The 22,784-nt window shown below is 44.4% G+C and overlaps 5 protein-coding genes across 7 annotated transcripts in view; 1 reads left to right on the top strand and 4 right to left on the bottom strand.

Annotated features, from left to right (window-relative positions):
- Window positions 1-480: 480 nt before the first annotated feature.
- Window positions 481-2,591, bottom strand: LOC140998119 (nuclear factor 7, brain-like). Its single transcript, XM_073468276.1, has 2 exons — window positions 2,359-2,591; window positions 481-2,250 (listed from the first exon to the last, which is right to left on the bottom strand). Exon 2 carries the CDS (start codon window positions 2,231-2,233, stop codon window positions 848-850), a length of 1,386 nt encoding a protein of 461 aa, XP_073324377.1. The 5' UTR covers window positions 2,234-2,250; window positions 2,359-2,591; the 3' UTR covers window positions 481-847.
- Window positions 2,592-4,043: 1,452 nt separating this feature from the next.
- LOC140998118 (E3 ubiquitin-protein ligase TRIM35-like) lies at window positions 4,044-6,409 on the bottom strand. The gene is made up of 2 exons (XM_073468275.1): window positions 5,911-6,409; window positions 4,044-5,802 (listed from the first exon to the last, which is right to left on the bottom strand). Exon 2 carries the CDS (start codon window positions 5,783-5,785, stop codon window positions 4,406-4,408), a length of 1,380 nt encoding a protein of 459 aa, XP_073324376.1. The 5' UTR covers window positions 5,786-5,802; window positions 5,911-6,409; the 3' UTR covers window positions 4,044-4,405.
- A 1,253-nt stretch (window positions 6,410-7,662) lies between these two features.
- LOC140998117 (E3 ubiquitin-protein ligase TRIM39-like) lies at window positions 7,663-14,342 on the bottom strand. Of its 3 annotated transcripts, none has more exons than XM_073468274.1 (3): window positions 14,244-14,341; window positions 12,681-12,867; window positions 7,663-9,719 (listed from the first exon to the last, which is right to left on the bottom strand). In XM_073468274.1, the coding sequence occupies exon 3, from the start codon at window positions 9,700-9,702 to the stop codon at window positions 8,323-8,325; it is 1,380 nt and encodes a 459-aa protein (XP_073324375.1). In that variant the 5' UTR covers window positions 9,703-9,719; window positions 12,681-12,867; window positions 14,244-14,341; the 3' UTR covers window positions 7,663-8,322. The 3 variants fall into 3 exon arrangements, 2 of the variants coding, with proteins under 2 accessions (XP_073324375.1, XP_073324374.1); XR_012179420.1 differs by lacking the exon at window positions 7,663-9,719 and adding an exon at window positions 11,893-12,000 and having other exon boundaries at window positions 14,244-14,342; XM_073468273.1 differs by lacking the exons at window positions 12,681-12,867; window positions 14,244-14,341 and adding an exon at window positions 9,828-10,557.
- A 1,191-nt stretch (window positions 14,343-15,533) lies between these two features.
- LOC140998121 (nuclear factor 7, ovary-like) lies at window positions 15,534-17,608 on the bottom strand. Its single transcript, XM_073468278.1, has 2 exons — window positions 17,400-17,608; window positions 15,534-17,291 (listed from the first exon to the last, which is right to left on the bottom strand). Exon 2 carries the CDS (start codon window positions 17,272-17,274, stop codon window positions 15,895-15,897), a length of 1,380 nt encoding a protein of 459 aa, XP_073324379.1. The 5' UTR covers window positions 17,275-17,291; window positions 17,400-17,608; the 3' UTR covers window positions 15,534-15,894.
- Window positions 17,609-20,921: 3,313 nt separating this feature from the next.
- The window catches only part of gdf5 (growth differentiation factor 5), an 8,148-nt gene continuing 6,285 nt past the window's right edge, over window positions 20,922-22,784 (top strand). The window contains exon 1 of the mRNA XM_073468696.1: window positions 20,922-21,933. Coding sequence (XP_073324797.1) covers window positions 21,105-21,933 — 829 coding nt within the window. The 5' untranslated portion in view covers window positions 20,922-21,104. The remainder of the gene's footprint in view (window positions 21,934-22,784) is intronic.

The raw sequence follows: 22,784 nt of genomic DNA, 5'->3' as shown, positions 1-22,784 counted from the left end.
CTCTTCTGGTGCGTTGCCAGTACAAAGAATCACACTGTAAATTATGGAGAATGACACGATGAAATGAAGAAACAAAATATAAAATCAAACCATGTAATGAAATAAAAGCTGAAACTAAAATAAAGATAGTTTTAGAAAAATGACAGCAAGAGGAGCATGTGCAACCTAAATCAGTGAACACAAAAGTCATCTTTATCTACCTGCTCTGTTCCACTGTCACACACACCTTCAGTGGTGATATCTTCAGGTCTGGACTCACAGAAAAGGCATTTGTCTAAAGAGATGAAAGTTGTAAAGCATTGTTAAAAATAAAAAGCAGAACTGCATTATCTAAGGGAGCTAATCTGTAATATTGTCAAAGCTCTTCTCAGTATTTTATAAAAAGGTTCCTGTTTGATAATAAGAATCTGTTCATGATTTGATGTTTAAATTGTGTTTGAGGTGTCAAACGTTTTGAGGGAAACTCAAAAAATATGAAACTTTTCATCAAGTGATTCTTTTTTCTTTATTTGGATCCATCAGCTTCCACAAAGTGATTGTCTGCAATCATGGCAACGCTCACATGAGTCAAACAATACAAACACTGTTTAAATGACACGTTACTGATGAGATAAACTGATTAAACTGATATATTGAAAAATGAAATAACAGGTGAAATAACTCAACGTCTAAAAAGGTCGACAATGCAAACAGAAAACTGTGTGTGGAGCTAAATGAGAAGCAAAGAAACAACAGGAACAGATGTTTGGAGCGATGAAGCAGCAGGAGGAGCAGGTGAAGCTGAACAGGTCCGATTCAGTGACTTCACTTTAAGAGATCAGCATGAATATAACCATCATCTTTATCTCTACCTGCTCTGTTCCACTGTCACACACACCTTCAGTGGTGATATCTTCAGAGGGATGTTATACCAACTGTTAATGCGTGGAAACATCTTCTCAGTGAAAGTGTGTGTGAAGGTGTGTAGGTGTGTGTTAGTGTCAGGATCAGAGAACGACAGCTTTCCTCTGTTCCAGTCCAGATTCACTCTGATCCTCTGGGGCTTCTTCTGCACTACGACATCAGTGTCTGGAGTTGATGGTGAGTGTGCTGAGTATTTACCAGACAATAACCGAATATACCAGAATCTAGACCACATGTTAACCTTCCTCCGAGCAGACTCTGCTAACACACCCAGTGACCAGTCTGTACTGTCTCCAACCTCGACGTCCCAGCTGTGAGTCCCTGAGTTGAAGCCCTCAGAGCCCAGGACAGACCTGTAATAATCAAACCTCTCTGGATTATCAGGAAGCTGCTGTCTCTCTCCTGGTCTCACACTGCTCAGATCTTCAGACAGGATGAGTTCTGGATGAGCAGTGTTTGGGTCCAGAACCACAGGAGTGTAGGAGACCATGTCCTTCATCTTGTTCCAGATGTTGAAGCTCAGGTTGCCCAGGTGTTTGGCCTGGTCTATCAGAGCTCCTGAGGGCAGCTGTGGATCCTCCAGCAGGGGGCGCTGCTGGACTCTTTCCACTGCAGCCTTGTAGTTGTGCAGGAACGAGACGTCTTCAGCTCTCAGCTCCTCCTCTGTGGCTCTGACTGTGTGTGAAAGAGCTGCTATCTCTCTGCTCAGAGCCTCCATCTTCTCCTTCATCATCTGACTCTTCTGCTCCTCTTCCTCCCTCAGTGCAGCCATCCTGGCCTCCTCTTCCTCTTCTAGAAACTGGTGCAGCTTCTTAAACTGCTGCATAATCTGCCTCTCTGTGTGTCGGGCCTGGACCTTCATGTGTTCTGCTGTCTGATCCAACTTCACTTTAACTTGTTCAAAAACCTTTAACTTCTTCTTTAAAGGCTCCAGAGTTTCTTCAAGTTTCTTCTTGTGTTGTCGTGCAGCTTCATCGATGGGTCTGAATGTGTGGTTGATGTGTTTTTCTGAGTCTCTGCAGACGAGACACACCGGCTGCTGATGGTCCAGACAGAAGAGCTTGAGTTTCTCAGAGTGCAGACTGCAGAGATCCCCTGAAGCTCTCTGGTCTCTGAAGGCCTCACACAGGTTCTTTAACACCAGGTTTAAAGGTGGTTGTTCCCTTGAAGATCTTCTCTTACAAACTGGACACTCCTGTGCTTGTTTCTGTCTCCACCAGCTCTGCAGACAGTCTTTACAGAAGCTGTGGCTACAGGACAGAACAACAGGATCTCTGAAGACGTCGTGACAGACCGGACAGCAGAAATCCTCCTCTGACCTGGAAGCCATTTTGTCTGTGAGTGAAGCTGAAACCGCAGCAGACAGAAAGTACAGTCAGTCACGGCTCTGCTCACTCCTCCACTAACAGCACTGACATTTACTTTCACTTTGAGTTGTGTTTCAGTCAAACTCACCTTCAGTGTGTGAGTCTGCAGGTTGAAGCAGTGCTGTTGAGTGTAGTTTCTCTCTCTTGTAGCTGAACTCACTCAGAAGACGCTGTTTCTGTTTGACTTTGGTCTGAGGGACAATTTGATCGTCTCTGTCCGTGTGTCTCTCTTCAATGAGGAAGAACAACAAACTGTTTCCTGGTTTTTTCACAGGTGAGTGTGTTGAGGGGTGGAGCTCTGTCAGACGGCTTCTCTTAAAGGAGCTCTGCGCAGTTTTGGAGGATTTTTATATTTACAATATTAATGAGGTAACAATAAGGTCCCAGAACACTGTTTGAAACTAGAAAGGTGGCAGGGTCCGCCACATATAAACAAAGTAAAACAGTATGAAACTGTGTTTGTCCTTTAAGGTCAGTTGGTTTATTCAATGAAGATCTTTGTCTTCTGATTAACATTTCTTCCCTTAAACTACAGACTGCTCCTTTAAATGTTGTAGCTTCACAGGTAACACAGGGACGTGTTTCAGTCCAAAGTACAGATTTATTGCTGGACACTGCTGCGGTCTTTTGTCCTCCTCAGCCACCGTAGCGTTGTGTACAAGTGGGCGTGTGATCCAACATGCTCGATCAGCCAAAAGGCCACAGACGCTCCAGACATCGGTGTGTAAGTGTGTCAGAGCTGTGCAGAGCCGCTGTGATCCACTGTGGCAGGGCCGTAGCCAGGATTCAGGACATACTGAGGTCATGTCTCTCCACCCCCACCCCGACCCCCCCACTGCTAAATCTGCACTTTAAGCATTTTCATCTGCTGAAAAGACGATGGTTTTATAATGATTGAGGCCTTTGTGTATAATTGTTGCATGTTTAATTCCAAGGTCCTGGTTGTGTTAATGAGATAAAATCACAGATCCATCAGAGATTTACATTTTGATGTTTGGTCATATTTGAAATCAAGAAACAAAAAATAAAATCAAACCAAATAATGAAATAATATCTGAAACTAAAATAAAGATGTTTTTAGAAAAATGACAGCAAGAGGAGCATGTGCAACCTGACAGGTCAAAGTCAGTGAACGCAAACGTCAACTTTATCTACCTGCTCTGTTCCACTGTCACACACACCTTCAGTGGTGATATCTTCAGGTCTGGACTCACAATCTGCTGAGCTCAACATGTTGAAACGGGCCAGTCCATAGTGTGTGTGTGTGTGTGTGTGTGTGTCCAGTGTAGGAGTGCATATGTCTGTTTATATGTCAGTGTCCTTAACATAACCACTGGACAGGAAACAGGAAGCGCCTTCACATACAGTGAGTATAGAAAGTGTTGACAGCACCCGTGTTTTTCTTCTGTTAAAGGTTTTATACTGTTTTCAGTGGACGTACGTTTGATATTCAGCAGTGTGGCTGTATCGATGCCAATTTCTGTGGGTCGGTCCAGCGCTTTGGTCCAGACTGAAATATCTCCACAGCTACTAATGATGTGCACTGACATGACTGATGTTCTTGGACACAAACTGCGAGTCCGACACTGCATCAGGACATAAAGGGTTAAAGGAAAAACTCTGAACTGTTTTCTGCCACTACACAAATAATAATAAAACAAATGCAGAGCGACGGCTGAAAGTTAAAAACACTGAGAAACAAACCCAGAAGATGTGTAAGTGTGAAATAAACTGCATCAGACTGCACTGAAGAAAAACCTGGAAGCTTAAATGTAAAAGTGACTCTTTTTTCTTTATTTGGATCCATCAGCTTCCACAAAGTGATTGTCTGCAATCATGGCAACGCTCACATGAGTCAAACAATACAAACACTGTTTAAATGACACGTCACTGATGAGATAAACTGATTAAACTGATATATTGAAAAATAAAATAACAGGTGAAACAACTTAACGTCTAAAAAGGTCGACAATGCAAACAGAAAACTGTGTGTGGAGCTAAATGAGAAGCAAAGAAACAACAGGAACAGATGTTTGGAGCGGTGAAGCAGCAGGAGGAGCAGGTGAAGCTGAACAGGTCCGATTCAGTGACTTCACTTTAAGAGATCAGCATGAATATAACCATCATCTTTATCTCTACCTGCTCTGTTCCACTGTCACACACACCTTCAGTGGTGATATCTTCAGGTTATACAGACTGTTAATGTGTGGAAACATCTTCTCAGTGAAAGTGTGTGTGAAGGTGTGTAGGTGTGTGTTAGTGTCAGGATCAGAGAACGACAGCTTTCCTCTGTTCCAGTCCAGATTCACTCTGATCCTCTGGAGCTTCTTCTGCACTACGAGACCAGTGACTGGAGCTGATGGTGAGTGTGCTGAGTATTTACCAGACAATAACTCAATATACCAGAATCCAGACCATATGTTTCCCTTCCTCTGGACAGACTCTGCACACACACCCAGTAACCAGTATGCACTGTTTCCAACCTCGACATCCCAGCTGTGAGTCCCTGAGTTGAAGCCCTCAGAGCCCAGGACAGAGAGGAGGTTAACAAACCTCTCTGGATTATCAGGAAGCTGCCGCGTCTCTCCTCCTCTCACACTGCTCAGATCTTCAGACAGGATGAGTTTTAGACCAGCAGTGTTTGGGTCCAGAACCACAGGAGTGTAGGAGACCATGTCCTTCATCTTGTTCCAGATGTTGAAGCTCAGGTTGCCCAGGTGTTTGGCCTGGTCTATCAGAGCTCCTGAGGGCAGCTGTGGATCCTCCAGCAGGGGGCGCTGCTGGACTCTGTCCACTGCAGCCTTGTAGTTGTGCAGGAATGAGACGTCTTCAGCTCTCAGCTCCTCCTCTGTGGCTCTGACTGTGTGTGAAAGAGCTGCTATCTCTCTGCTCAGAGCCTCCATCTTCTCCTTCATCATCTGACTCTTCTGCTCCTCTTCCTCCCTCAGTGCAGCCATCCTGGCCTCCTCTTCCTCTTCTAGAAACTGGCGAAGCTTCTTAAACTGCTGCTTAATCTGCCTCTCTGTGTGTCGGGCCTGGACCTTCATGTGTTCTGCTGTCTGATCAAACTTCACTTTAACTTGTTCAAAAACCTTTAACTTCTTCTTTAAAGGCTCCAGAGTTTCCTGAATTTTCTTCTTGTGTTGTTGTGCAGCTTCATCGATGGGTCTGAATGTGTGGTTGGTGTGTTTTTCTGAGTCTCTGCAGACGAGACACACCGGCTGCTGATGGTCCAGACAGAAGAGCTTGAGTTTCTCAGAGTGCAGACTGCAGAGATCCTCTGAAGCTCTCTGGTCTCTGAAGGCCTCACACAGGTTCTTTAACACCAGACTAACAGGTGGTTGTTCCTTTGAAGATCTTCTCTTACAAACTGGACACTCCTGTGCTTGTTTCTGTCTCCACCAGCTCTGCAGACAGTCTTTACAGAAGCTGTGGCTACAGGACAGAACAACAGGATCTCTGAAGACGTCCTGACAGACCGGACAGCAGAGATCCTCCTCTGACCTGGAAGCCATTTTGTCTGTGAGTGAAGCTGAAACCGCAGCAGACAGAAAGTACAGTCAGTCACGGCTCTGCTCACTCCTCCACTAACAGCACTGACATTTACTTTCACTTTGAGTTGTGTTTCAGTCAAACTCACCTTCAGTGTGTGAGTCTGCAGGTTGAAGCAGTGCTGTTGAGTGTAGTTTCTCTCTCTTAAAGCTGAACTCACTCAGAAGACGCTGTTTCTGTTTGACTTTGGTCTGAGGGACAATTTGATCGTCTCTGTCCGTGTGTCTCTCTTCAATGAGGAAGAACAACAAACTGTTTCCTGGTTTTTTCACGGGTGAGTGTGTTGAGGGGTGGAGCTCTGTCAGACGGCTTCTCTTAAAGGAGCTCTGCACAGTTTTGGAGGATTTTTATATTTACAATATTAATGATGTAACAATGAGGTCCCAGAACACTGTTTGAAGCTAGAAAGGTGGCAGGGTCCGCCACATATAAACAAAGTAAAACAGTATGAAACTGTGTTTGTCCTTTAAGGTCAGTTGGTTTATTCAATGAAGATCTTTGTCTTCTGATTAACATTTCTTCCCTTAAACTACAGACTGCTCCTTTAAATGTTGTAGCTTCACAGGTGACACAGGGACGTGTTTCAGTCCAAAGTACAGATTTATTGCTGGACACTGCTGAGGTCTTTTGTCCTCCTCAGCCACCGTAGCGTTGTGTACAAGTGGGCGTGTGATGCAACATGCTCGATCAGCCAAAAGGCCACAGACGCTCCAGACATCGGTGTGTAAGTGTGTCAGAGCTGTGCAGAGCCGCTGTGATCCACTGTGGCAGGGCCGTAGCCAGGATTCAGGACATACTGAGGTCATGTCTCTCCACCCCCACCCCGACCCCCCCACTGCTAAATCTGCACTTTAAGCATTTTTACAGGAACAGTAATTACTTAGGAAACAATGTCAGTGCCAAGACATGGATGAGAATTGGACTCAGATTAAACAGAAGATAAATCACAAGGCGAATGTTGAAGTAACTCTTCAGTTCAGTGTCTTGCAGCATTGAAACCTTCATTGTCAAACACATTGAGCAGAGCTGCAGCAGCTGTACATTTAGGAGTCAGGACCACTGTTTACCTAAAGCTCTGTCGCCTGAACGCCTCGTTTTCATTGTTTTTACTTCAAAACGTTAAAGAACAAAAGCAGGTCTTTAAGCATTAAGATGAAACATGACAGCCAAGAAAATACAAACCTGATACACACATGATTCATTCACTGATGTCAGAGGCTGCCAACCTGCTCATCAGGAACACTAGAGACTGCCGCTGACTGAGCGAGCTAACTTCCGGTTTAGCGCTCGGCTAACTAGAATGAAGATGTATTTGAAGCCGCATACTTTACTGCTGGTACGTACTGATTTGACCAAAATGTAGTATGCAGTATGCAAACAAAAGCAAAATCTGCAGTATGTGAAAAGTTCCCGGATGTCGTACTGATTCAGAAAATATTTCCAGTATCCATCCGACCAGTCTACTCTGCCTACTGTTTCCCACAATGCAATGCGCTGGAGCCTGGATTAAAAAACGTAATGGCGGAGCAACAGCTGGGAGATTATTCCAGAGAAAGGGGGCCGACAGGAGAAAACCCTGCAGCCAGCTGACTTCTTCTGAACCCTGGGAACCATCAGGAGCCCTGAGTTTTGAGAGTAATGCAGGAGTTGGAGTGTACGGTGTGATAAGATGTGACACGTATGACGGGACAAGGCCGTGCACAGTTTTGTAAATCATCAGCAGCACGTTAAAGTCTGATCTTATATGTATTGGGAAATAAAATAAAATAAAATGTATTTCCAGAAATAAAAGATTAAATTAGGTCTGATATGGACCTAATAAGATGAAACATGACAACCATGAAGAGACAATATTTTATGATGTTGATGAAAAACATGTTATGAAATCACCACCATTATCATGTTTTGATTCTAATGTCTGCAAACTATAATCTGGACTTTAAAATAAAGTGTCTTGGATCTCGGCCACTCAAACATGCAGTCATTCATAAAATGATTATTGTTTTCTTCCTTTTGATCCATCACCTCCTGAAAATAACCAATAAAAATCTGAGTACTCAGCTTGTTTGCAGGATGCAGGTGGGACAAACTATATAACGCTGCCTGAGCGGACTTGGTGGACAACAGTTAAATGAGAGAAAGTCACTGAAAGCAGTTTGCTGAAATGAGAACTGTGCATATAATTTATAACCACAGGGAGTTAAAAACAACTATCTGTTGAAAAGATGATGGTTTTATAATGATTGAGGCCTTTGTGTATAATTGTTGCATGTTTAATTCCAATGTCCTGGTTGTGTTAATGAGATAAAATCACAGATCCATCAGAGATTTACATTTTGATGTTTGGTCATATTTGAAATCAAGAAACAAAAAATTAAATCAAACCAAACAATGAAATAATATCTGAAACTAAAATAAAGATGTTTTTAGAAAAATGACAGCAAGAGGAGCATGTGCAACCTGACAGGTCAAAATCAGTGAACACAAACGTCATCTTTATCTACCTGCTCTGTTCCACTGTCACACACACCTTCAGTGGTGATATCTTCAGGTTATCTACACTGCGAATGCACAGACACATCTTCTCAGTGAAAGTGTGTGTGAAGGTGTGTAGGTGTGTGTTAGTGTCAGGATCAGAGAACGACAGCTTTCCTCTGTTCCAGTCCAGATTCACTCTGATCCTCTGGGGCTTCTTCTGCACTACGACATCAGTGTCTGGAGTTGATGGTGAGTGTGCTGAGTATTTACTGTTGTATAACTCAATATACCAGAATCCAGACCACATGTAACTCTTCCTCTGGACAGACTCTGCACACACACCAAGTGACCAGTATGCACTGTTTCCAACCTCGACATCCCAGCTGTGAGTCCCTGAGTTGAAGCCCTCAGAGCCCAGGACAGAACAGAGGTTAACAAACCTCTCTGGATTATCAGGAAGCTGCTGTCTCTCTCCTCGTCTCACACTGCTCAGATCTTCAGACAGGATGAGTTTTGGATGAGCAGTGTTTGGGTCCAGAACCACAGGAGTGTAGGAGACCATGTCCTTCATCTTGTTCCAGATGTTGAAGCTCAGGTTGCCCAGGTGTTTGGCCTGGTCTATCAGAGCTCCTGAGGGCAGCTGTGGATCCTCCAGCAGGGGGCGCTGCTGGACTCTTTCCTCTGCAGCCTTGTAGTTGTGCAGGAATGAGACGTCTTCAGCTCTCAGCTCCTCCTCTGTGGCTCTGACTGTGTGTGAAAGAGCTGCTATCTCTCTGCTCAGAGCCTCCATCTTCTCCTTCATCATCTGACTCTTCTGCTCCTCTTCCTCCCTCAGTGCAGCCATCCTGGCCTCCTCTTCCTCTTCTAGAAACTGGTGCAGCTTCTTAAACTGCTGCTTAATCTGCCTCTCTGTGTGTCGGGCCTGGACCTTCATGTGTTCTGCTGTCTGATCCAACTTCACTTTAACTCGTTCAAAAGCCTTTAACTTCTTTTTTAAGGGCTTCAGAGTTTCTTCAAGTTTCTTCTTGTGTTGTTGTGCAGCTTCATCGATGGGTCTGAATGTGTGGTTGATGTGTTTTTCTGAGTCTCTGCAGACGAGACACACCGGCTGCTGATGGTCCAGACAGAAGAGCTTGAGTTTCTCAGAGTGCAGACTGCAGAGACCCTCTGAAGCTCTCTGGTCTCTGAAGGCCTCACACAGGTTCTTTAACACCAGACTAACAGGTGGTTCTTCCATTGAAGATCTTCTCTTACAAACTGGACACTCCTGTGCTTGTTTCTGTCTCCACCAGCTCTGCAGACAGTCTTTACAGAAGCTGTGGCTACAGGACAGAACAACAGGATCTCTGAAGACGTCGTGACAGACCGGACAGCAGAAATCCAACTCTGACCTGGAAGCCATTTTGTCTGTGAGTGAAGCTGAAAACGCAGCAGACAGAAAGTACAGTCAGTCACGGCTCTGCTCACTCCTCCACTAACAGCACTGACATTTACTTTCACTTTGAGTTGTGTTTCAGTCAAACTCACCTTCAGTGTGTGAGTCTGCAGGTTGAAGCAGTGCTGTTGAGTGTAGTTTCTCTCTCTTGTAGCTGAACTCACTCAGAAGACGCTGTTTCTGTTTGACTTTGGTCTGAGGGACAATTTGATCGTCTCTGTCCGTGTGTCTCTCTTCAATGAGGAAGAACAACAAACTGTTTCCTGGTTTTTTCCCGGGTGAGTGTGTTGAGGGGTGGAGCTCTGTCAGACGGCTTCTCTTAAAGGAGCTCTGCACAGTATTGAAGGATTTTTATATTTACAATATTAATGATGTAACAATGAGGTCCCAGAACACTGTTTGAAGCTAGAAAGGTGGCAGGGTCCGCCACATATAAACAAAGTAAAACAGTATGAAACTGTGTTTGTCCTTTAAGGTCAGTTGGTTTATTCAATGAAGATCTTTGTCTTCTGATTAACATTTCTTCCCTTAAACTACAGACTGCTCCTTTAAATGTTGTAGCTTCACAGGTAACACAGGGACGTGTTTCAGTCCAAAGTACAGATTTATTGCTGGACACTGCTGCGGTCTTTTGTCCTCCTCAGCCACCGTAGTGTTGTGTACAAGTGGGCGTGTGATGCAACATGCTCGATCAGCCAAAAGGCCACAGACGCTCCAGACATCGGTGTGTAAGTGTGTCAGAGCTGTGCAGAGCCGCTGTGATCCACTGTGGCAGGGCCGTAGCCAGGATTCAGGACATACTGAGGTCATGTCTCTCCACCCCCACCCCGACCCCCCCACTGCTAAATCTGCACTTTAAGCATTTTTACAGGAACAGTAATTACTTAGGAAACAATGTCAGTGCCAAGACATGGATGAGAATTGGACTCAGATTAAACAGAAGATAAATCACAAGGCGAATGTTGAAGTAACTCTTCAGTTCAGTGTCTTGCAGCATTGAAACCTTCATTGTCAAACACATTGAGCAGAGGAGCAGCAGTTGTACATTTAGGAGTCAGGACCACTGTTTACCTAAAGCTCTGTCACCTGAACGCCTCGTTTTCATGGTTTTTACTTTAAAACGTTAAAGTACAGAAGCAGGTCTTTAAGCATTAAGATGAAACACGACAGCCAAGAAAATACAAACCTGATACACATGATTCATTCACTGATGTCAGAGGCTGCCAACCTGCTCATCAGGAGCTCTGGGCTTCATAGAGCATGCGCACTAGAGACTGCCGCCGAGCGAGTGAGCTAACTTCCGGTTTAGCGCTCGGCTAACTAGAATGAAGATGTATTCGAAGCCGCATACTTTACTGCTGGTACGTACTGATTTGACCAAAATGTAGTATGCAGTATGCAAACAAAAGCAAAATCTGCAGTATGTGAAAAGTTCCCGGATGTCGTACTGATTCGGAAAATATTTCCAGCATCCATCCGACCAGTCTACTCTGCCTACTGTTTCCCACAATGCAATGCGCTGGAGCCTGGATTAAAAAACGTAATGGCGGAGCAACAGCTGGGAGGTTATTCCAGAGAAAGGGGCCCGACAGGAGAAAACCCTGCAGCCAGCTGACTTCTTCTGAACCCTGGGAACCATCAGGAGCCCTGAGTTTTGAGAGTAATGCAGGAGTTGGAGTAGACGGTGTGATAAGATGTGACACGTATGACGGGACAAGGCCGTGCACAGTTTTGTAAATCATCAGCAGCACGTTAAAGTCTGATCTTATATGTATTGGGAGCCGGTGCAGTGACGCTAGGATTGGTGGAATATGATCAAATTTTCTTGTACGTGTTAAAACTCTAGCTGCAGCAATCTGAACCAGTGTCAGCGACACAGATTAATAATAACAAATAAACCATAACAATAATAATAATAATGTTTGCAGATTGTAACATCTTTTCCCAAACATCACGTCTTGATTAAATGTCCTACATGTCAGCCTGTGTATGTATCCATTCTCTTCTGGTGCGTTGCCAGTACAAAGAATCACACTGTAAATTATGAAGAATGACACGATGCATTTCCAGACTTTTAGAAACTTCATTCAACTCTTTCCAGGAATAAAAGATTAAATTAGGTCTGATATGGACCTAATGAGATGAAACAGTCTTTACAGAAGCTGTGGCTACAGGACAGAACAACAGGATTTCTGTAGACGTCCTGACAGACCGGACAGCAGAGATCCTCCTCTGATCTGGAAGACATTTTGTCTGTGAGTGAAGCTGGAAAAAAAAAAGAAAGCAAACAGGAAGTAATTTATGGGAATTGTTAAAATGACACATTACTTAAATTTTTATACATTTTGTCACCACCACAGAAACACGGGGTAAGTGCCAAAGTATGATTTGGTTGTCTGATGTTCACTGACAGTCAGTAGTTTTTTACTGTAGTGTTATAAAAACATGAACTGATTAAAAAAGGTTTAAACTTGATGTTCAGACTGAAGTGTTCCTGGTCTCACTGGGATACTGACTACATGTGTAGTACTTGTGCAGGTGTTTGTGGACTTGCTTTGTGTTTTTGACTGCTAAACAATATTTGATCCTTTATTTTAAATCTGACCTGCTAAATGTCAGGCGCACCGGTGAGACCAATGAGAATTTATAGTCTCACTTGACAGATTTTTCAGTGCATGTGCGACCAAAATGTTCACACACTGGAGCCCACTGACGGTCACAGTGACCTGATGAATCTGATTCATCAAAGGCCAAAGTGTCTTTACCCTAAAAATGACTTCATTCCAGGCGGGTCACATCAGTCTTCTTGCTTTTCCTTGAACAAAGCTGTAATTTATATTCTTCTGTATATCGCTGTATACGTATGTTGTTTTCTGTATTTGTATCCTCTGCAGCACTTTGTAACTTTGTTTTTAAAGCTGCTGTATAAATAAAAGTTTACTTACGTTGAGTCCTGTGACCTGCTGCCTCTGAGCGAACGTCGCCTGCTGTAACGTCTCTACACCTCCCTGGACTGTGGGGCGTCGTGTGGAGAGAAGGAGGAACCAGGCTCCGGGTTCAGGATCGAGACCTCGGCTGCACTTTATGGGTTCACAGTGACAGTCCTCATCTTTGTGGCTGCAGCTTCATCACCTTGTGGGACATTGGACAGTAAACTTCTAGCATTAACAACAAGACATATAATATTAAAATAAAGATTAATGCCGAGTTAAATGAAAAGAACTGTCAAATAAAATAAAATTGAAAAGCTAATGCTCCGTCCTTCACTATTTAACCAGGATGAAGTTAGTTTAATTAGATTTTTCTTGTTTTTTTGCAGTCGTTTCCTTCAATACATCAATGTACAAGACACACGAGAGACACTTTGATATCATAATGCACAATATGGTCAAAAGGTGATATTGCAATTATTTTGATGGATGTTGTGATTGCGCTATAATTCATGATTATTATGGATGAAGAATATTTTACATCACAATTTTCACTGTCAATGGAAAACTAGTACAATCATGATGATGTGGCATTTCTCCCGATCTCTGCCAAACAAACACGTTTTATTACATCTGAGAACAAACTTTGTAGGCCAGAGCGTCTCTGCAGCACAACAAAATATCATTAAAACACACAATAACTCTGCTCATGTTGACAACTGCAGTTATGTGAAAGGACAGTTCTGTGAGCTGCTGATATACAGGAGCAGCTCCACAATGTTTAGGCTACGAGACGACGTCACTAACGACACTGTTGACTGTGTCGTCTTTATAATGACGTATTTTCAGTCTGATATTTCATTGGTTTGATGAGAAAATGAGAATTTACTAAATTGGAAAATGATCTTTTAAATTGATGAACATCATATGTGTGATTCATGACACGATTCAAACAGGATCAATAAATTATTAAATAAATAAAGTCCCATGGGGGAAACCGGAAGGGGCGTGGCTTCAGCTCTCCTTTGTGATTTGGTCTTTACGTTCTTCTTCCTCCTGCGTCCGAAAGGCATTGTGGGTAAAAGTGCGTTATGTGTGTTGTGCTATTTTGGGGAAATCAAACACTGAAATAAACTGAATAAATCAACTATGAATATATATTTTTGTACAAGCTCACAGTGGTGAAATGTCTCGAGCGTTTGTCTTTGGACGGAGAGTTGAAAAACAAACTTGTGCGACGGTCCCTCACTTCACCAGGTAGAAGCAGGCGCATTGTACAGTGATTCATGTCTTTGCCTCTCAACTGCATCCTAATCTGTGGTGATTTTAAGTTCATCAAAACAGAAACGTCTTCCTAAATTAGCCCTCCGACAAATCCTAAACCTGGGAGGAATCGAGGCTTTGATACGGAGGTCAAATATTAAACTAACTTCACCAGGGTCCCTGTTTACACAGATTCACTTCAGGCCACAATCACCAACTCTTAACAACAGCAAAGAACAAAAGCACTTCGTGTTTAAAGCCGTGGCGGACTGTAGCCTGATGTGAGAATAAGCACACAGAGGATGAACAAATGACCTGAATGTGGTTTCGGCGCTGATGTTTGAAGCAGGTCGCTGTTGACGCTGTTTACTCTGCAGGGCGCCGGAACGTTTGAACAACATGGCGGCCAGCGCGGAAACACCTCTAAACTACGGCGTCCTGCAGAGGACAAGCAGCGAGGCGACGTCACGCCCCCAAAGCTCTGAGCAACAGCGCCAGGCTCTGGAGCCAGTTTTCATAGTGGCCACACTGTGTAATTACACCGTCCCGTGATGCACCGCGGCCAAAAAAGACTCTTCCCGTGAGCTGACGTTGTGAAAGAAGCGGCTGTAAAACTGCGGATTCGTGTTTTTGAGCGTCACAACCTCCGAGAAGAGACTCGGTTCACTGTCAGAGTTTGAGCCACTCGGTCCAAAAACATTTGGAAAGTCCAGAAGAGCCGCACGATTAAATGATGTCATCTTCATTCTAGTTAGCCACGAGCTAAACCGGAAGTTAGCCCGCTCGGTCGGCGGAAGTCTCCAGTGCGCATGCTCTATGGGCCGCACGATGCTGAAACATGACAGAGAAACAACTCATGTGTCTGAAGTTGTGACGCTCCAGAAAAAATATCAACTGTGTTACAGCCGCTTCTTTCACAACGTCAGCTTATACAAGTCTTTTTTTTAAATTACACACTATGAAAACTGGCTACAGAGTCTGGTGCTGTTCCTCCTCCTCCAAATACATGATAAAATAATAATAATGATAATAATAATAATGTTTGCAGATTGTAACATCTTTTTCCAAACATCAGGTCTTGATTAAATGTCCTACATGTCAGCCTGTGTGTCTGTCCATTCTCTTCTGGTGCGTTGCCAGTACAAAGAATCACACTGTAAATTATGAAGAATGACACGATGAAATGAAGAAACAAAATATAAAATCAAACCATGTAATGAAATAAAAGCTGAAACTAAAATAAAGATAGTTTTAGAAAAATGACAGCAAGAGGAGCATGTGCAACCTAAATCAGTGAACACAAAAGTCATCTTTATCTACCTGCTCTGTTCCACTGTCACACACACCTTCAGTGGTGATATCTTCAGGTCTGGACTCACAGAAAAGGCATTTGTCTAAACAGATTAAAGTTGTAAAGCAAAATAAAAATAAAAAGCAGAACTGCATTATCTAAGGAAGCTAATCTGTAATATTGTCAAAGCTCTTCTCAGTATTTTATAAAAAGGTTCCTGTTTGATAATAAGAATCTGTTCATGATTTGATGTTTAAATCGTGTTTGAGATGTCAAACGTTTTGAGGGAAACTCAAAAAATATGAAACTTTTCATCAAGTGATTCTTTTTTCTTTATTTGGATCCATCAGCTTCCACAAAGTGATTGTCTGCAATCATGGCAACGCTCACATGAGTCAAACAATACAAACACTGTTTAAATGACACATTACTGATGAGATAAACTGATTAAACTGATATATTGAAAAATGAAATAACAGGTGAAATAACTCAACGTCTAAAAAGGTCGACAATGCAAACAGAAAACTGTGTGTGGAGCTAAATGAGAAGCAAAGAAACAACAGGAACAGATGTTTGGAGCGATGAAGCAGCAGGAGGAGCAGGTGAAGCTGAACAGGTCCGATTCAGTGACTTCACTTTAAGAGATCAGCATGAATATAACCATCATCTTTATCTCTACCTGCTCTGTTCCACTGTCACACACACCTTCAGTGGTGATATCTTCAGGTTATACCAACTGTAAATGTGTGGAAACAACCTCTCAGTGAAAGTGTGTGTGAAGGTGTGTAGGTGTGTGTTAGTATCAGGATCAGAGAACGACAGCTTTCCTCTGTTCCAGTCCAGATTCACTCTGATCCTCTGGAGCTTCTTCTGCACTACGAGACCAGTGTCTGGAGTTGATGGTGAGTGTGCTGAGTATTTACTGTTGTATAACTGAATATACCAGAATCTAGACAACATGTAACCCTTCCTCTGGACAGACTCTGCTAACACACCCAGTCTCCAGTATGTACTGTCTCCAACCTCGACATCCCAGCTGTGAGTCCCTGAGTTAAAGCCCTCAGAGCCCAGGACAGACCAGAGGTCATCAAACCTCTCTGGATTATCAGGAAGCTGCTGTTTACCTCCTCGTCTCACACTGCTCAGATCTTCAGACAGGATGAGTTCTGGATGAGCAGTGTTTGGGTCCAGAACCACAGGAGTGTAGGAGACCATGTCCTTCATCTTGTTCCAGATGTTGAAGCTCAGGTTGCCCAGGTGTTTGGCCTGGTCTATCAGAGCTCCTGAGGGCAGCTGTGGATCCTCCAGCAGGGGGCGCTGCTGGACTCTTTCCACTGCAGCCTTGTAGTTGTGCAGGAATGAGACGTCTTCAGCTCTCAGCTCCTCCTCTGTGGCTCTGACTGTGTGTGAAAGAGCTGCTATCTCTCTGCTCAGAGCCTCCATCTTCTCCTCCATCATCTGACTCTTCTGCTCCTCTTCCTCCCTCAGTGCAGCCATCCTGGCCTCCTCTTCCTCTTCTAGAAACTGGTGCAGCTTCTTAAACTGCTGCTTAATCTGCCTCTCTGTGTGTCGGGCCTGGACCTTCATGTGTTCTGCTGTCTGATCAAACTTCACTTTAACTTGTTCAAAAACCTTTAACTTCTTCCTTAAAGGCTCCAGAGTTTCCTGAAGTTTCTTCTTGTGTTGTCCTGCAGCTTCATCGATGGGTCTGAATCTGTGGTTTGTGTGTTTTTCTGAGTCTCTGCAGACGAGACACACCGGCTGCTGATGGTCCAGACAGAAGAGCTTGAGTTTCTCAGAGTGCAGACTGCAGAGATCCTCTGAAGCTCTCTGGTCTCTGAAGGCCTCACACAGGTTCTTTAACACCAGACTAACAGGTGGGTGATCCATTGAAGATCTTCTCTTACAAACTGGACACTCCTGTGCTTGTTTCTCTCTCCACCAGCTCTGCAGACAGTCTTTACAGAAGCTGTGGCTACAGGACAGAACAACAGGATCTCTGAAGACGTCGTGACAGACCGGACAGCAGAGATCCTCCTCTGACCTGGAAGCCATTTTGTCTGTGAGTGAAGCTGAAACCGCAGCAGACAGAAAGTACAGTCAGTCACGGCTCTGCTCACTCCTCCACTAACAGCACTGACATTTACTTTCACTTTGAGTCGTGTTTCAGTCAAACTCACCTTCAGTGTGTGAGTCTGCAGGTTGAAGCAGTGCTGTTGAGTGTAGTTTCTCTCTCTTGTAGCTGAACTCACTCAGAAGACGCTGTTTCTGTTTGACTTTGGTCTGAGGGACAATTTGATCGTCTCTGTCCGTGTGTCTCTCTTCAATGAGGAAGAAGAACAAACTGTGTCCAGGTCTGTCACAGGTGAGTGTGTTGAGGGGTGGAGCTCTGTCAGACGGCTTCTGTTAAATATTGTTGATTTACAGGTGACACAGGTGTGTTTTAGTCCAAAGTACAGATTTATTTCTGGACGTGTACAATAAAAATGTTCCAAAGTACTTTGAATATGGTGAAGGAGTTATATAATATAGTCACATGGATTATTGTTGGAGGGAGGCAGTATGCAACACAAGTGCTGCCCCTGAATGGGCTGCGTGAAATAATGTGTGTAGGGGGGAATTCATCAGCAAACCAGGATGTGTTGTTGTCAGTGAGGGGTAACATGTAACACTGTAGGAAGCTTTAGTGGCACAATGGATTCAAATTGGCTATTTGTTATATTTTAGTTTACTTGTGACGCTCAGGAAGTTTAGTAATCACTTAGTGGCAAATGTTAGCATGCTAACACGCTAATCTCAGATGGCAAACATTATACCTGCTCAACACAAGCATGTTAGCTTCCTCATTGTGAGCATGTTAGCTTCGTCACTGTGAGCATGTTAGCATGCTGATGCAGTCATGGGTGTGCAGAGCGAACAGGCCCGAGTTCTCCCATCTGCAGCGCCACACCGGAGGATCTGAACCATTGTGGCCTTTTGTTTTTCCTCATTAAAGCACAAGAAGTCGTCTCTCCAGCTTCCACTTTCACGTGACTTCTGTGTAGCTACACTTTGAACTCCATTCAAAGTCACACAGATGCAACAGTGATCTGGATATAAAATCAGTCTGGGGCTGAAACTAGAGAGAAAGACTAAATTAAACAGCAGGTATCACACTGAGCCTCGTCTGTGGCCAGTCACTGTTCCTCACATCCTTCCGCTGTTTATCAGGTCGGGTTAATGTTTGATCCGACAGCCTCGTATTGTCCGGTCGCTCCCGTTCAGCGGTCGTGTCTTCATACTGAGCTGCACAGTGGACGAGAGAGAAAGAGGAAAGTTGAGAGAGTTATAAAGAGAAACGCTGTACCAGAACACCAGCTCTTGTTACAAACCACCAGAGACCCTCATCGACTGCCAACATCTCCAGATCTGAACCCAGGCTTTTCTGGCTGCTAATTATTCCTCGAGCTTATAGTCTAAATTTATGACACTAAGCTGGCGCTCCGCGTGGCATCATAAATTAAACTGGCAAAGAGATTTAGAATCAAAACCAAGTCCCCCGTCCTCCAGCGAAGGAAGGAAAATTTAAAAGTGGAGAAACGTGGATGTTCACAGACTCGACTGTGACGCGTCGTAACATTTCTAATTTATGTCTTTAAAAATAAAAATAAATTCTGTGTTATTTATGTGTTGAGACCAAACAGATGAAACCTGGAGGTCACAAGAAACAAAAAGCATCAGCTGTTTCAGCAAAAATCCCCCAAACACCTGTTCACATTGAAGTGACAGCGCCCTCTAGTGGCTGTAGGAATCCTGCCTGGCGTCCATCAGGAGCGAAGGAGGACGTCATGTGGTCCACAGGGAGACGAGGTAACCATGACGACAACAGCCTCCTCAACAACGCGGTCGTTCTGAATATTTAAGTAAATGTACTGAACTTACTTTGAGGCAGTGTACTTTTTTCTTCTACGAGGAAATATTGGCCTTCATCACAACACTCAGCATAATTTATAAATGTGTTTATTGTTTGGATTTTGGGGGATTTTGTCCATTAACAGTTACCTGGTACCACTGGGTCGTTACGATCCAGTGTCAGTGTTATTATATTTAAATTACTGACACAGTAACCGTGTTTCCATAAAGTATTTTGAAGAATATCGCATTAGAAATTTTATGGAAACGGCAAAATTCGAAAAAAAACGTCCTCTAATTCACAAAAAATGGTTTTATACGCTCGCTTGAGGTGGTTTTTATAGTTAATGCACAAAATGTTTGGTGGAAAGATTTCAAAGAAAAAAAGAAAGAAAGTGATTTTTTGGACAAACATGCAATTTTTAGATAAGAACGGATACTGATAATGTTTGAATGATTTAACTTGTAATGGATTACAGAGTATTGTCTCAGGTAACATGTGAGGCACTTCGTCTCTACTGGTTTCCCTCCACGGTGTTGCTATAGCAACAGAGACACGGCAGGGACAGATGTGCTGATGTGTCCATACTGCTGTTTAATCATTTCCACACAAGTCCCAGTTCACCCAGTTCATTTTATGTCATTATTTAAGGTTTTTATTTAATTTATTTCATATTGTTGTATTGTTTTTTTTAACATTTATTATTTTTGTGTCAGAAACTATTAATTTGTAGTTGACTGTTCTGCACTTTTAGCACATTTCATATTAAAACAGTGAAAGTAAGTAAAAAGCTTCGTCGGCTGGTTTGTTTAGTCACGTTCCAGTGATGATGGCTGTGTTGGACGTACAACGGACAAACGATGGAGCGCTGACAATATGTAGGAAATACTGGTGCTGTGTGTAACTGGAGGCCCCCAAATCAGATTCTGCTTTGGGCCCCATTCAGCCTTGGGACCGGCTCTGTGACAACCAGAGGAGGCTGAAGTCCAGACAGTCAGGAAACCTGTGTGTGTGTGTGTGTGAGTGTGTGTGTGTGTGTGTGTGTGTGTGTGACACCCCTCTCATCCTTTTTGTTTGTAGAAAAGTAGAAGTGTAGAAAAAAAACCTGCTCACTTTAAAACTTTAAATGACATAATGCAAAGTTTTTCTTTTTTTCTTTGTGGTGGAGTGTGTGTGTGTGTGTGTGTGAGTGTGTGTGTGTGTGTGTGTGTGTGTGTGTGTGTGCGGGGGGGGGGTTGCTTTGTGCCACATTGTGTTACAGCTCGACTGAGTGAGTCACTGGTGGAAAGAGGGGAGGAAGATTTGACAAGAAATATTGCTGTTAAATGAGTTTGGACAGCATGACATCACGGGGTAATTAAAACAGCTCGCTGGAATTCCGTTTCCAATTCCTGCGCTCAGGTTTGTTGGAGGATTTCTTGGAGCACCTGCAGGTTGGTGTGTGAGCGAAATATTTTCACTGGACCGAGTTCAAACTTTGAAGGGAAAGAGAGGAAAAAAAAAAAAAGAGAGAGAGAAAAAAACGGAGGCAGCGGCATTACGCCATTCTTGCCTCTCTTGGAAAAAAAAGTGGGATTTAAAGAAGTTTCTTACGAGATATCCAGCAGAACCGTGCCGCGGAGCGTTTACTGCGAGTCTCAGCCCTTCTCCTGGATTTCTGCTCCGGACAGGATCTCTGCAGCACTATGGTTCTGACACAGGACGGATGGGAGGATAAGGGTTTGCAGGGTTTGTTTCTTCATCTTATAAAACTCAGCTACAGTCCACATCTCTGCTCCCACAGCCCTGCGTGTGTCCACAGCCTGCTCCAGACCGGAGAGCCGCTTTTTCTTCTCCTCACCTCCGGCGGAGCGCAGAGGCAGCTCAGAGGATGAGAGACTCGGAGCGAACAGGACGGTTCTGTCTTCTCCTCTCAACCCAACAGCTCAATTAACTCTGAACACACTGCGCTTTATTACGATGACGGCCTGGCAGAAGGCACAAGGGCTTTAGGATGAAAGTTGTGAAGCGTCTTTCTCTTCTGCTCAGCTGCTGGACTCTCATTTACCTGGATCCCGTCCTCGGCTCACTCAGCCGGACCAGACCGACCGAGCACCACCATCAGCGGCTTGGAGAGGCAGCAGAGCGCGCGGCAGGCGGCGGGGAGGGAGAGCAAGTCCACCGGCGGACCGGCGGAGGAAACGGTGGGTCCGCACCAGCCGCGGGCAGACAGGCGGTGACCGCTCCCGGGACGTGGAAACCGTCACCGGGGAGTCCGGCGAGGATTACGCGGATCCGCGCAGGACCTCCGCTAATCAAAGGCGAGACGACTGTTATTAAAAGTAAACTCACATCTGCGTCCTCATCCACGGCACCGCGCACGGGAGCCGTGCCGGTGAACCGCGCACAGCTGCAGCAGCAGCACCGGGACAGAGCGGTCAGTTCGGGGCGCAAAGAGGCTGTGCGCTCCTGGCTGCCCGGCGGGGACGGGAAAGCGCACGCTCCTGCCGCTTTAAGCGCACATGCAGCGGGGAGAGGCGTCGGGACTGCGGCTGTTGGAGGTGGGAGGGGAGGCTTGCCGGGGAAACACTCCGGGAAAGCTGCTTCTAGAGCGGGTGCAGCCGCTCCAGTGCGCACCGCGTCTCCGCAAAGAGCCACCGGTGCGCAGCGGGGAGCCAGCAGCAAGAGCCCGAAAGTGAGCGACCACAAACAGCCGCTGGTTACTCCGCACGACTACATGTTGTCTCTGTACTGGTCTCTGTCCTCCGGGGACCTGAACAGCAGCGCGCTGCATGAGGCGGGTCTGGCCAACACCATCACCAGCTTCGTGGATAAAGGACAAGGTAAACAGCGCCTCTGTGACGAGCTCCTCTCTCTGGCTCTGTGTCACACCACACAGTTTCATTATAAAGAAAATGTGACGTTCAGTCTCTTAGTGGGAACAAACCTCCGTCCTTTAGCTCCAACACGTAAAGGAGCAGTCCGTAGCTTTACAGAACAAATGTTAATGAGCAGAGAAAGATCCTCATTGGCTGAAATCAAACTAAATAATCAAACTCTCTTTGTCTTCATGACTGAATAAACAACCTGACCCTAAAAAACAAGGCAATTTATACTGTTTTACTTTGTTTATAGGTGGCGGACCCTGCCACCTTTCTAGCTTCAAACAGTGTTCTGGGACCTTATTTTCCTCTGAAAGCAGCTTGTGGAGAAAATACATATTTCTGAGTTTGTATTATGACCTCATTAATATTGTAATAGTTTAAAGGTGCGATATGTAAGAATTTCAGTTCAAAACATTCAAAAATGATCTAAAACCATCAACAGAACGTGAAGAAATAACAGTTCTGACGTTTTGTCACAGACGTCCGTGTTTTGTGTTGATGAAAAATGAAGTTAGCATGTTAGCCAGCTAGCCTCAGGCCTGAAAACATCTTTCTCCCAGCATCCAAAGCTCCTTTGCTATAGCAGTGATATCACCAACACTCCCTTTGGTTGTCCCGCTAGCTGCATGGCTAACTGAGCTATCAGGCTAACAGGAGCTACAGTACGGTCACGTATGGTCAAAAGAAGTCTTTTCAGTGTCTCTGCCGACGTCGAAAAGATGTTTTACAGACGTCTTTTCAACGTTCAGTAGCGACGACCTCACAGTCACAGACGTCTGGGAAACTTCTTGTGGTTCAAAATGACTTCA

The sequence above is a fragment of the Pagrus major genome, chromosome 6 (genome assembly GCF_040436345.1).
Source record: "Pagrus major chromosome 6, Pma_NU_1.0".
NCBI classification, from domain to species: Eukaryota; Metazoa; Chordata; class Actinopteri; order Spariformes; family Sparidae; genus Pagrus; species Pagrus major.
The sequence above is the reverse complement of the archived record's forward strand: the minus strand, read 5'-3'. Positions and strand labels throughout refer to the sequence as shown.

What these genes read in the sequence shown, in the direction of transcription:
- LOC140998119 (XM_073468276.1), bottom strand. Translation starts at nt 2,233, where the DNA reads ATGGCTTCCAGGTCAGAGGAGGATTTCTGCTGTCCGGTCTGTCACGAC.
- LOC140998118 (XM_073468275.1), bottom strand. Translation starts at nt 5,785, where the DNA reads ATGGCTTCCAGGTCAGAGGAGGATCTCTGCTGTCCGGTCTGTCAGGAC.
- LOC140998117 (XM_073468274.1), bottom strand. Translation starts at nt 9,702, where the DNA reads ATGGCTTCCAGGTCAGAGTTGGATTTCTGCTGTCCGGTCTGTCACGAC.
- LOC140998121 (XM_073468278.1), bottom strand. Translation starts at nt 17,274, where the DNA reads ATGGCTTCCAGGTCAGAGGAGGATCTCTGCTGTCCGGTCTGTCACGAC.